The 12,081-nt window shown below is 48.0% G+C and overlaps 1 protein-coding gene across 9 annotated transcripts in view; it reads right to left on the bottom strand.

The window, feature by feature from the left end:
* The window catches only part of FBH1 (F-box DNA helicase 1), a 50,110-nt gene that overhangs the window by 8,638 nt on the left and 29,391 nt on the right, over nucleotides 1–12,081 (bottom strand). For 8 of the 9 annotated variants that reach the window (XM_030321100.1, XM_030321104.1, XM_030321103.1 and 5 more), the window contains 4 exons: nucleotides 9,776–9,851; nucleotides 8,985–9,182; nucleotides 8,354–8,479; nucleotides 6,728–6,834 (listed from right to left, as the gene is read on the bottom strand). In XM_030321100.1, coding sequence (XP_030176960.1) covers nucleotides 6,728–6,834; nucleotides 8,354–8,479; nucleotides 8,985–9,182; nucleotides 9,776–9,851 — 507 coding nt within the window. The remainder of the gene's footprint in view (nucleotides 1–6,727; nucleotides 6,835–8,353; nucleotides 8,480–8,984; nucleotides 9,183–9,775; nucleotides 9,852–12,081) is intronic. The other variant, XM_030321105.2, reaches the window with a different exon arrangement.

Raw genomic sequence — 12,081 nt, 5'->3', positions numbered from 1 at the left:
TTGAGAGACAGAGAATCCAAGCAGGCCCGTGCTGTCTGCACAGAGCCAGAGATGGGGCTCAACTCCACGAACAATGAGATCATGACCTGATACGGAAATCAAGAGTTGGACATTCAACCAATGGAGTCCCCCAGGTGCACCTGTAATCCCTAGCTATTACATATGATGTTCCCACACATCCACATGACTTTCGGGGACTCCCACTGATCTCTCTCTTCTGGCACCAACACCAGACTGCTTAAATCTGTATACTTAGAATATCCATCCACAAGTCCCCACACCAGTTCTTCCTAAGTTGGCTATTTTGGGGCTAGCACTCTTCCATATGAATTTTAGAATCAGTTTATCAAATTCTAACAGGATTAAGTCCTATTGGGCACTGAGCATACCCCTTAGGGAGAAATTCCATTTCCAATCCATAAACAGGATCATTTTTTTTTTTAATACAATTTATTGTCAAGTTAGTTAACATACAGTGTACGTAGTGTGCTCTTGGCTTCAGGAGTAGATTCCCATGATTCATCACTTACATACAACAGTGGTCATCCCAACAAGTGCCCGCCTCAAAACAAACACACAAAATCATAAATAGGATCTTTAAGATGCAGAGGGACCCCACTGGGCAAAAGAGTCATTTCAAGGGCCAGCAATTGCTAAAAGCTAAAAAAATAAAGCCAACTTTTAAAATCCCAAACAAGACAAAGAAATCTTTCCATATAGATGATTAGTTTGTCACGGGCGCACCGAGAGGCACAGTGCTATAGCGGGATAGAGACAAGTGTCCATCTGGCCCGAACCGGGATTCCATGGCACACGTACGTGAGGCCGACTCCTCAACTCCCCAGATCTTGCTGGTGGATCTAAAACTGCCTAAAAGCTTCCCTCTGAGACCATAAATTCCACGAGACCGTGGAGCGCATTACTCCCTTTGTTACCCCTACCCCTCTGCACATAACAGGAGCTCCATACATCTAGTCTGTCATCAAAGTGAACAAGTGAATCAAACCACCTGGGGCACCTGTCTGGTTCAGTCAGTAAAGCATCCAACTCTTGACCTCAGGGCTCTGTGTTCAAGCCCCACACTGGGAACAGAACCTACTTTAAAAAACAAAAAGCTGACTCCCCTCTTCAGTGACATCTTGGGTCTCCAAGGCTTCCACAGGCATGGAGACCAGGGGCTGCTGGGAAGCACCGCCACCAGAGGAGCTGCCAAGGGCTTATACCAAACCGTGTCAAGGGCCGACAACAGGACTACGGCCAGCTGTTGAGAACTATCCCAAGGAGGAAAAGCAAAATCCAACCCCACGGCTTCCTCTGAACCCCCGGCCTTCAGGAACCCAAAGGCACGGGACACCACTGCCTACACATCCCTCCCTTAAGCGATGCCAGGCTGTTTCGGTTCTAGATGCACTGGCGCCTGGCCGGCAGTCAGGTCCTCAGGTTACAAAGGGCCGAACGAACATATATCCCTCGCCAAGGACTTCCCGAGGGCGGTCCTGTCACCGTCCTCACTGCACAGGTGAGGCACGGGAGTTGAGAAATGAGGTCACTTACACAGAAGATCAGAGAGCTGGACCACAGCAGATGTGGGGCCCAGGGCCGGTGGTCTTCCGGCAGCAGTCAGAGGTCCCTCCTAGGAGGTGGTGATACAGAGCTACACGACAAGCACGTGACAACAGCAGCACTTCAGTCGTGTAAAAAGCACGCCGAGTACCGCCGACCGAGCGAGTGCGTCCCTGCCCCGACCACCGTGCCTCTCCTCTAACGCTGGCTCTCCCCTCGACGCCTCCCTCCTGGAGCTCCGCGTCTCTGAGGGCCCCCGTGCCTCCCCTCCAATACAGCTCCCCTTGGGCCGCGTGGCGCTCCTCTAACCTCTCCTCCGGGGCGCCGTGATTGCTGCGGGGCCAGGTTTACAGATTAGGAAACAGAAGCACAGAGCGTACGTGACGCACCCACCTAGTGCCCGGGCGGGAGAGCTGGGATGTGCACTGAGGCGGTCTGACCTGGGGCTGTGGACTCAGGCCCGGCCTCACAGCAGGAAGGACGCTGCTTCCGCCCAGCGGACGAGCACTGAGCACCAACTCCGTGCCACGCACCGTTCTGAGCACGTGCCTGTGCGGCTTGGAGTAAGCATCGCGGGGCCGGGGGGCTGACAGTGGTCCCTGAGCGGCCGGCCCAGCTGCACGACGCCTCATTCAATGAGGCGATGACTCCCTTCACTTCCTCAAGAGTTAAAGAAACAAAGCAACAAAAAAGCCTTCTGGTGATCAGCTAGATTTCCCAAGGGGGGCAGAGGAAAAGGAGGGTTCGAAGGACCACAATGGCCTCCCAGTCCAGGCAGCAGGAAACAGCGGCTCACTTCTGTTCTAAAGCCTCCGCAGGCAGGACTCTACTGTTCACGTGCTCTCATAGTCTATCAACTATCGCCCTGCTTCCCCACAGCCTTCCTCTCTGAGCAGAGGGTGGATGTAGCCACTTCCAAAGAGGATGTCCCCAAACAAAGTCCTAAGTTGTGACAAAAAGCAGAAGTATTTCCTCTCATGCAAGGGCCCTCAAACTCCAATATCTGTTCACACAGACGGGCCATATTTCCGGGGTTTCCTCAGAGCAGTTCTGCGAGCAACAGATGTCTTCCAACCCAGTCTCAGTAAAGACGGAAGTATTTCTCTAGACTCCGTATCCTTCTCCTCATGGGGGAAAACTCATGTTCTCCATAAAATGTATGCCATAACCAACAGATAAGCTTCCCGTTAGCTTTAAAAAGCCTTCTGACTCTTGTTCGTAACTGGTGGACTGTAAGGGCTACAGCCACTGTGAAGAATTTGGCAGGATCTACAAAAATCTCACGTTTATTTACCCTTTACATAGAAACTGAGATTCTAGAACGTATTCCCCAAGATGCACTGGTAAAACAGAAAATGACTTGTGCCTAGGATTATGCCTTGTGGTATTAATATTCAAAGCAAAAGACTGGAAGGAACTCGGTAGCCATCAGTCAGGGGCTGTATCAGTCACGACACACTGACCCAGGGACTACTACTCGGCTGTCTCAAGGGATGGGAGAGAGTTTCATGAACTAGTAAGAATGAGTGATCTCCGCGCACATTTCTCAGTGACAAAGCGAAGTTCAGAACATTAGATAGAGGATGTTACCTTTCAAGAAAAAAAGAGAATAGAAAAATTTATACATATTTGCTGATACTTGCAAAAAGAAACACCAAAGGATAAATCAAAAATGAATTTTAAAAAATAGCGATGGGGTGCCTGAGTGGTTTGGTTGGTTGAGTGTCTGGCTCTTGGGTTCAAGGTCCAAATTGGGCTCTACGCTGACTGTGTAGAGGCTGCTTGGGATTCTCTCTCTCCCCCTCTCTCTCTGCTCCTCCCCTGCTCGTGCTCGGTCTCTCTCAGAATAAACTTTAAAACAAATTTTAAAAGTAATAATAATAAATAATAGCTATAATGATGGAAGGAGAGATTCTGACGGGGACAAAGACAGAATGAGACTTTTACACTTTTTACAAAGTTTGCCTTTGAAAACTAAGTGTTTCACATATTCAAAAAAAAACAAATCAAAAAGAAGCAAAGCAATCCTTGTAGAGACAGTAAGCAAACAGAGGTTATCTAATTGTAATTAAATTGCTGGATCTAACCACAGAGGAAAATGGACTTCCTTCAAGTGCCCTCAGAACATGGTAACAGCACATCTTTAGTGGGATTTGGAGAAAAAGAGCTCTTAGAAAATCTTAAATTCCATTCAGTATTCTGTTAATAATAACACTAGTATCGTTTTACAACTTTTATATACAGTAGAATGGCGTAAATAACCAATAAATACTGTTATGAACCAAGATCCATACAAGCACACAAGAAAGCAAATCTAGCATGTGGAACATTCTGTAGGACAAGTGGCTCAGAGACAGAAGCATTAAAGAAAGGAGGGGTCTTAGATTGTTCTGAATTATGAAACTTAAGAGACCTCACAACCAAAGCTTAATGTGGACTCTGATTTGAACAAACCAACTCAAAAAAGGCATTTTTGAGACAATCACAAGAGTATGATTATGGACTGGGTGGCAGAGGCCACATGGAATTGCTATAAATTTTACAAGTTATGCCAATAGCACTGTAATTATGAAAAAAATTCCATTTTTAGAGACATACTCTAAATACATATACATATGATTTGTATATGGTAATTTTAGAGGTGCATACTCCAAATATGTATATGTATGATTGGAATATGGTAACTCAATTTATTATTTTCTTGACTTTTGAATATCTCAGAATTTTCGTAAGTTAAAAAAAATCCCATTTAATACATGTAAAATATCACCACTCTGTAACACTTCCACTAAAAGTTACCAATGTGACAATTTGCTTTTGTTCTAAATCCAGCCACCAGTGCAGCTATTTCTAGGAGAAAACTACACCATAAGTTCTAAAAAAAATACTTATGATCAAAATTTACACAAAAACTCATGTAACAGGTAGAGATTATTTGTACATAAAAATTATTACAGTTAACCCCTGAGCAACTCTGAAATGCATGGGTCTACTTATACATGCATTTTATATAGTATTGTGCCGTAAATGTTATTTTCCCTTCGTTACAATTTTCATTTAACTTATTTTATCTTAAGAAAATCATGTACTGGGGGGGCGCCTGGGTGGCTCAGTCGGTTAAGTGTCCAACTTCAGCTCAGGTCATGACCTCACAGTTTGGGAGTTCAAGCCCCACATTGGGCTCTGTGCTGACAGCTCAGAGCTTGGAGCCTGCTTCAGATTCTGTGTCTCCCTCTCTCTCTGCACCCCACCCCCCAACTCATGCTCTGTCTCTCTCTCTCTCTCTCTCGAAAATAAATAAACACTTAAAAAAAAAGTTTTGGGGGAGTCTAAAGCTATACACAGATTTTCAATGGTGTGGGGTATGGGGGGGGGCGGGGTGCTCGGTGCCCTTAACCCCAGTGTTGTTCAGCATCCAATGTGTTTCTACTTCCTCCCCGGTACTGGTTTAGACATCAAGAAAAGCCACACTTATCTGTAAACCATGGGGCCAAATCCAGCCCAGTGCCTGCTGTAAATAAAGTTTTATTGGGACACGGCCACATCATTCACTACTGAACTGCCTGTGGCTGCTCTCATGCTCTGACAGCAGAGTAGAGCAGATTAAACAGAGATCCTATGGCCTCAAAGCCTGAACTATTTACTGTCTGGCCCTTCACAGAAAAAGTGTGCAAAGGTCTGCTCCAGGTCATCTCTGGAAACCAATCAGGATGCCACCAAAAAAAAGGGCTCTTGCTCTGAGTTCCGACACGTGAGCGGGTCACACACGGTGAGACCCGGGTGAGGCAACGCCACGTGGGGAACATGCAGCTGACTTCAAATTCCAGATGCATTCTTAGGGCCAAATGGGCCCAAGGGGCTCCGAGGAAAAAGGACAAGGAGGCGTGAAAGACAAAAGTACTATGAAAATGCAAAGCGATCAGTCTTAGGCAAGAAGCTTTAGCTGTTGTCATGGGTCAGAGTATGGATCTGCAAAGTTTCAAGCTGGAAGGCTCTCAGACCATCTCCCTCAAGTATGTGAAGAGAAATCCTACGTGTTGTCTTGTTTACCATCTGTCTCTTCACCTAGAAATCGGGCTCTGGGAGGGCAGCAATCCCCTTGCCCACCACCCCACCCCCGGTGCCTAGAAATGGGCATCTCTGAACATCAGGGTTCTGTGTTTCCACCACTTAACAACGCAAGGACTTTGACCACCATTTACTGAAAACTGACTACCCCTCCACACCTCTGCCCGCCCCGAGGTTCAAAGCCGTTGGTGGCAATGCTTAGATTCTACAGCTCCAAATATTCTCACCGCCCTGAGAGAGCATGAAATACGGCGCTTGGACTAACTCATCCTGCTCTATAAAACCCTTTCCGGGGCGCCTGGGTGGCTCAGTTGGCTAAGCGTCCGACTTCGGCTCAGGTCACGATCTCACAGCCCGTGAGTTCGAGCCCCGCGTCAGGCTCTGGGCTGATGGCTCAGAGCCTGGAGCCTGCTTCCGATTCTGTGTCTCCCTCTCTCTCTGCCCCTCCCCCGTTCATGCTCTGTCTCTCTGTGTCTCAAAAATAAATAAACGTTAAAAAAAAAAATTTTTTTTAAACCCTTTCCGTTCTGGAGAGCGCGAAGAAGGAAAGAGTATTTATAAGCTGACACCTGAAACTTAAGCGTAAAAATTAAGTATCCTTGGTACAGGGAAAGATGGACTACTACTCAAAGTAGTGACTTAGAGCTCAAATTTCTGGTGTAGTTTCCAAACAGGGTTGAAAAGATGAAATGGTTTATGTTCCGACCTGTGAAAGGCAGCAAAGAGTCAGAAATCAAGAAGGTGGGAAGCAGGTTGGTCTGTAAGGGGTGAAGACTGAGCACCGACCTTTTCTGGCATCTCAGCCCCACCCCTCCCTGGGAGGGGGGAGGTGCCTGAATATTCATGCTCCCCTGCTGAGGACATATTCCTTCCAAGCCGGCCAGGGAAGGGAAGGAAGGAAGTGCAGACACAGAAAACACTCTTGCTGGTATTTTCCCAAGAGCCACGAGCCCCTGTGCGCTGGAGCAAGCGGAGCCCTTCTCTTCCCGCTCAGGAGCCTGTTCCAAAGGCCTTCACAGGCCACAGACTGACCCCTCGTTCAAACGCATAAACTGTGAATGTCGCTAAGTTAACTTGTGCTACTGGTTCCTCTTACCCCAGCTAAAGTCAAGATGTTCTCCAAGGACTTGGTCATGATGAGACGCTTCTTGGCACGAGTTACTGCGACATACAGTAAATTCCATTCATCCTCAGAAAACGACTCTGAAGAAAGTAAAGGGAAGAAGTGGATCGACTCAAAAGCCTGCTTACGACAATGTACGTCTTCATCTAGATGTTTACCACCCCTCCATGCTCCCCCACTAAGAAAAACCGCTCAAGACTGGCTGGCCGTACACACAAAATCTTCCTACAAATACCACCTCCAAAAACAAACAAAGACCTAAAAGACTTGTGGCACGAAACGCCAAGTTTTAATTTGTGCGGCTGCTGGTACATCCCAGGACCCTGCTCACTAGTTACTCAACACCCGTGCTGTGCCCGGTGCATGTTTTCATCCACTCTCCCAGTTCCCTTCATGACAGCCAGGTGGCACTGATGGGGGAAACCGAGGCTCGCAGAGTTCAAGTCACTTTGACACACAGGCCAAGGCTAATAAGCAAGTGCCCAGGAGCCGAACCCAATGCTACTTATCTCCAAAGCCCACATTCTTTCCTTTTCCTGACACCGTCCCTCTCCCTTACTCAGCCCAAGCTGGAAACGTCTTGGGCTGGCACCCGACGAGCAGGGAAGAATCACACATTACGAGGCTTTCCCGCCTGCCTGAAGCCACTCCCCTCACATTCACAACAGCCAACACGATGCTGGGAGCTCGGTACTGAGCAGCTGAGGTGTCAGTACGTGTTAGGCTGTTACACTGTGTGCCTTAAATGGGTAGACTGTATAGTATGTGAATTACAACTCAATAAAGCTGTTATAGAAAAACCAAAAATACACATACGTGTTCAATGACCAGCAAGGGAAAAAAAAAAACAAATAAAGAGTAGCATATTAAATAAACTCTTCTTCCCCAGTATCGAGCCACTCTTATCTCTCAAGGGCCCTTCCTTGCCTCCCTCTGCTCTAATTTATCTTCAACACCACGTCTTTCTGTAACCTAACAAATATATTCATGGCAGATAAGGAGTTTCTAGTATTTCTATTTGCACCCCACCGATGTACCCTATGCCCCAGATTCAGAGTTCACAGTTAATGAAGCGTTTGTTTGCAGAAAAACTTCACATGGTTGAATTCTACGATTCAAAACCATAATAACTGCACTGATGCTCAAAGCATAACAAATAGCCTTGAGTACAAATTTATATAAAAAGACGACACAAACTGCTTACTTTTTCACCTTTTAGGATTTCCTGGCCTCTTTAAGAAAAAGGGGATCTAATTTTAAAAAACAACACTTGGGTGAGCAGGTCACCTGTGTATGTTAAAGCTTAAATGAGGCTGGGCGTCGGGTATGCGGTGGTGAAAATCCCAGAGCTGAGAGGTGGTATGGGCAGAACAGGCCGGCCGTGGGTACAGCCATCCCGCCAGCAGCCCTGGGGGATGGGCCAAAGATAGGCTTTTCGAAAAACACAGAACAACAATAAAAAACCACAGAACTAGAGCTGTTTTTCTTCTAGAAGGATCCTGCCCAGAGCCCATACCAGACAAAAGAAAGCAGGCCATCCAGAGGAGGTGCCCAGCCCCCCCTTCCCCCACCCCACCCCCCCACGCACAGGCTCCTCACCAACTCTGAAGTGGGGCAGCTGTGCGAGGTTGTGCCTGGCGCAAGGCACTTTCACAAAATCGTCCAAAACGTGCACAGTGTCAAACTCCAAGCCTTTGGCTTTGTGTACAGTGCCCAAAATGTACTCTGGAACAAACAGAGAGTGTACGATTAGATGGGGGCTTGGCAGGGGAAGGACCGAGACGGGAAAGGAAAAGTGTGCTCTCGCTGCTTTACTCCTAAAACCAACGTTCCCTCACCCGTATGTTGCTCTGCAGGGAAAGAGGAAACAACAGTCGGGGGGGGGGGGGGAAAGAGAGAGAAATAAAATGGGGGGATGTTGCAAATTCACTGCAGGCGAGCCAGTCCATCAGAATCACACCCCCGGGCCCACGGGGACCTGCCCACCCCCAGTCTGCCGGCGAAGGGCCAGAGGCCCACGGGAGCACTGGGCAGCCAGCCCGGGCTCACACACGGGGCTGAGTGCAGACACAACCCAAGCGCAGGGCCCCCGTTGAACAGCCCCTCTGCTCCCTTCCTCCCAGGAGGGGCCGGGAGCACAACACCCTCGTGGCCACACGGGATTCCATGCAGGAAGTCGACCACCCGACCCTCGTCCCGCCAGGACGAGAAGAGGCCGTGCCCTCCTTACCTGCGAAGTCCAGGTCTTCTATGTGACACTTCTCTATCCTCTCCACCAGTTCTGGAATCCTGATGTTATACTTCTCAACGACTGCAATCTTGGCCTCCAGCTCCTTATCCTCAGCCGCGGTCACATACCTCTTGAAGCCACTGAAGCCCTCCTTGTGCACCCATCTTCTAATAAACTTGTCTTTAATAACGAGGTTCTCTGAGGAGAACACGCACTCGGGTTAACACGACGGGGCCGCACTAGACTGCGGCATCATAAGCAAACGTCTCGAAGCTGCGAGATCCGGGTTCTAGTTCCGACTGCATCACTAACCTGCTGTGTGACCCGGGGCAAGTCAAAAAGGACCTGTGCTCTAGCCTCTCTGTCTCCAAACCGAGGCTCAAGAGCCCTACCCTTGGCGTCCTTACCTACTTCACAGGGATGTGAAAAAGCGCAGGACGGGAAAGAAATGCGCTCCAGAGTGTTAGAAAGGATCGTGTGGGGCCCATGCAGAGGTCTCGGCGGGTAAAGGTGCCAGGCACACAGAAAGATGGTGAGGGAAGACGGCCTGGCCTGGGGGACCAACATTAGGCAGAAATTCAGACTCCTGAGAGAAGGGTCTGGAAAGAGCTCTCTGCACCTCTGGAAATTGGAGGCCTCAGGCATCCCGCTCTGGGTGGGAACAGAGCCACACCTGCTCCATCCTTCTCCAGGGGGAACAAGAGTGCTGACTCAGAACATGCCCAGCCTTCTCCCGTCCCTTGTCACTAGAGCGCTTTGGTCCACTACACCACTGCCAGGAGGGTACTCACGTTTCTTCCGTTCTTCCTCCGGCTGAAGAAGGATCCAAATATCAATGATTCTGTCCAATCCAAATGATTTAATCCCCTGAAAAAGTTTTGTGGTGGGATTTTTGGTTTTTTTGTTGTTCTCCGTGCGAGTTTGTTACTGTCATTGTTTTAACAAAACAAAGTAAAGCAAACGGAGAGATGGGATTTGGGGGTGAGAGGTTTTCTTGGGAACGGATCCCAAGCTGCACCCCAAAGCACACAGACAGAATGCGGGAACCTTCATCAAACACAGAAGCAATGGGTTGTCACGCAGCCTGAACACTCAGGATTATCAAATGCTAAGTTCCGGCTGCCACCTCTAACTCTTCCGATGTTTAAAAAAAAAGAGGGGGCAAGAACCTGCTGCACGTTGCTTTCTTGTCAAAAAGGGGCAATTTAAATTGTCTACCTTCTAGGGTGCCTCGGTGGCTCAGTCAGTTAAGCATCCGACTTTAGCTCGGGTCATGATCTCCTGGTTTGTGAGTTCAAGCTCCGCGTTGGGCTCTGACAGCTCGGAGCCTGGGGGCTGCTTTGGATTCTGTGTCTCCCTCTCTCTCTGCCCCTTCCCTGCTCATGCGTGCTCGCTCACTCTCTCTCTTTCTCTCAAAAATAAACATACATTAAAAAAATTTAAAAATAAAAAGATAAATCATCTATCTTCTAGGGACAGGAACATGGCTGTAATGAAAGATACAATGACGCCTCAATACAAAGTGTGGAGTATGAATATTTACCCCCTCTCTTTGGAGGAAAGAGCTACACTAGAGAATGTCTGCAGGCCCAACCTGTTGCATGTCGTAAAAGGTTAGCTCCTGCAGGAGAGGGGCTGATCATATCGTAGAGTACCCCATTCTACCTAGCAGCACAAGCTCAGCACTGCCGGGGTACCCCAGCAGAGAAGAGAGCCACAACCAAGGCGCCACACTCCAAGGATGTGCCATCATTTTGGGAAGGGACACATAAGCCATTAACATAAAACAGAGACCAAAATAAGACAGTACGTGTTATAGTTGGAAGGCAGATGTGGTCAAAGGTGCTGACACACGCTTCAGACAGCTTGGGGGCGTGACAGAGGGACAAGAGCCGCTCACTGTCTACCATGCCCAGCATGGGCAACACTCCAGAAGTGCTATTTTCTTACAATAACAAAAATGCGTGAATTACACTATAACCACTAGATGAGATAGTGTAGTCACTCACGTAGCAACATGATAGAAAAGGAGCTTACGTGCGGAGTAAAAAAAATGCACGTTTTTATGTACACTATAATTGCAATATGTAGAAATGCATGTCTATAAAGACAAAGACATATGTAGCAAATTGAGAAGTAGTATCTGAAACACTGAGATTAAGGGTGATTTTTTTTCTCCTTTAACTTCTAGAACTTCTGTAACTTGGCTATATAATCTTTATCAATAAAAAAGAAAACTTGGGGCGCCTGGGTGGCGCAGTCGGTTAAGCGTCCGACTTCAGCCAGGTCACGATCTCGCGGTCCGTGAGTTCGAGCCCCGCGTCAGGCTCTGGGCTGATGGCTCAGAGCCTGGAGCCTGTTTCCCATTCTGTGTCTCCCTCTCTCTCTGCCCCTCCCCCGTTCATGCTCTGTCTCTCTCTGTCCCAAAAATAAATAAACGTTGAAAAAAAAAAAAATTTAAAAAAGAAAACTGAACATCTTTTGATTACGATTCACTGACTCTATTTAGTGAGGACCTACACATAGTAGGCCCTCAAAAACACTTTTTCATAAAAGGAGCGAATGTCTTTTAGTCAGCTAACTTTGCCTCCAAGAGTTAAAAATGTCGCACACGTGTCACTTAATCCTAACTTCCCCATGAAACAGGTAAAGGAGAGGCATTGTTTTTGTCTCAGAGATGGAGAGAACGAGGCACACAGAAATTGTGACTTGCCAGAAGCCACGCAAAGTTAGTGACAGAACCAGAGCTAGAACCCAGGTGTTCACACTGTCTACACTGGAGCCCGCCAGCGCTCCCCAGCTGTGTTGGCAGCTCACTCGTTCTCGGGCTAATGAACAAAACACACACACTCGCAGGTAGCCAGCTGGCGGCCTCATTTGCACAGCCAAGATGAGAAGGGCGTTCATTTTTCAAGAAGTGGAAGGAAAGGTCCTCAGTCATCACTGAGTCTTTATAGGAACGTCCGGCTCACATAATCAGAACAGCCAGGGGCAAAGACTTTGGTCCCGGTGCAGGCAGTGCCCCAAACTTGCATAATAATCCTAATTAAGTTGACGGTTTTCATCGGCTATGTCTGTTTCTGAGCATGAAGCAGTC

Source organism: Lynx canadensis, chromosome B4 (genome assembly GCF_007474595.2).
Source record: "Lynx canadensis isolate LIC74 chromosome B4, mLynCan4.pri.v2, whole genome shotgun sequence".
NCBI lineage: Eukaryota > Metazoa > Chordata > Mammalia > Carnivora > Felidae > Lynx > Lynx canadensis.
This window is presented reverse-complemented; position numbering and strand designations above follow the sequence as displayed.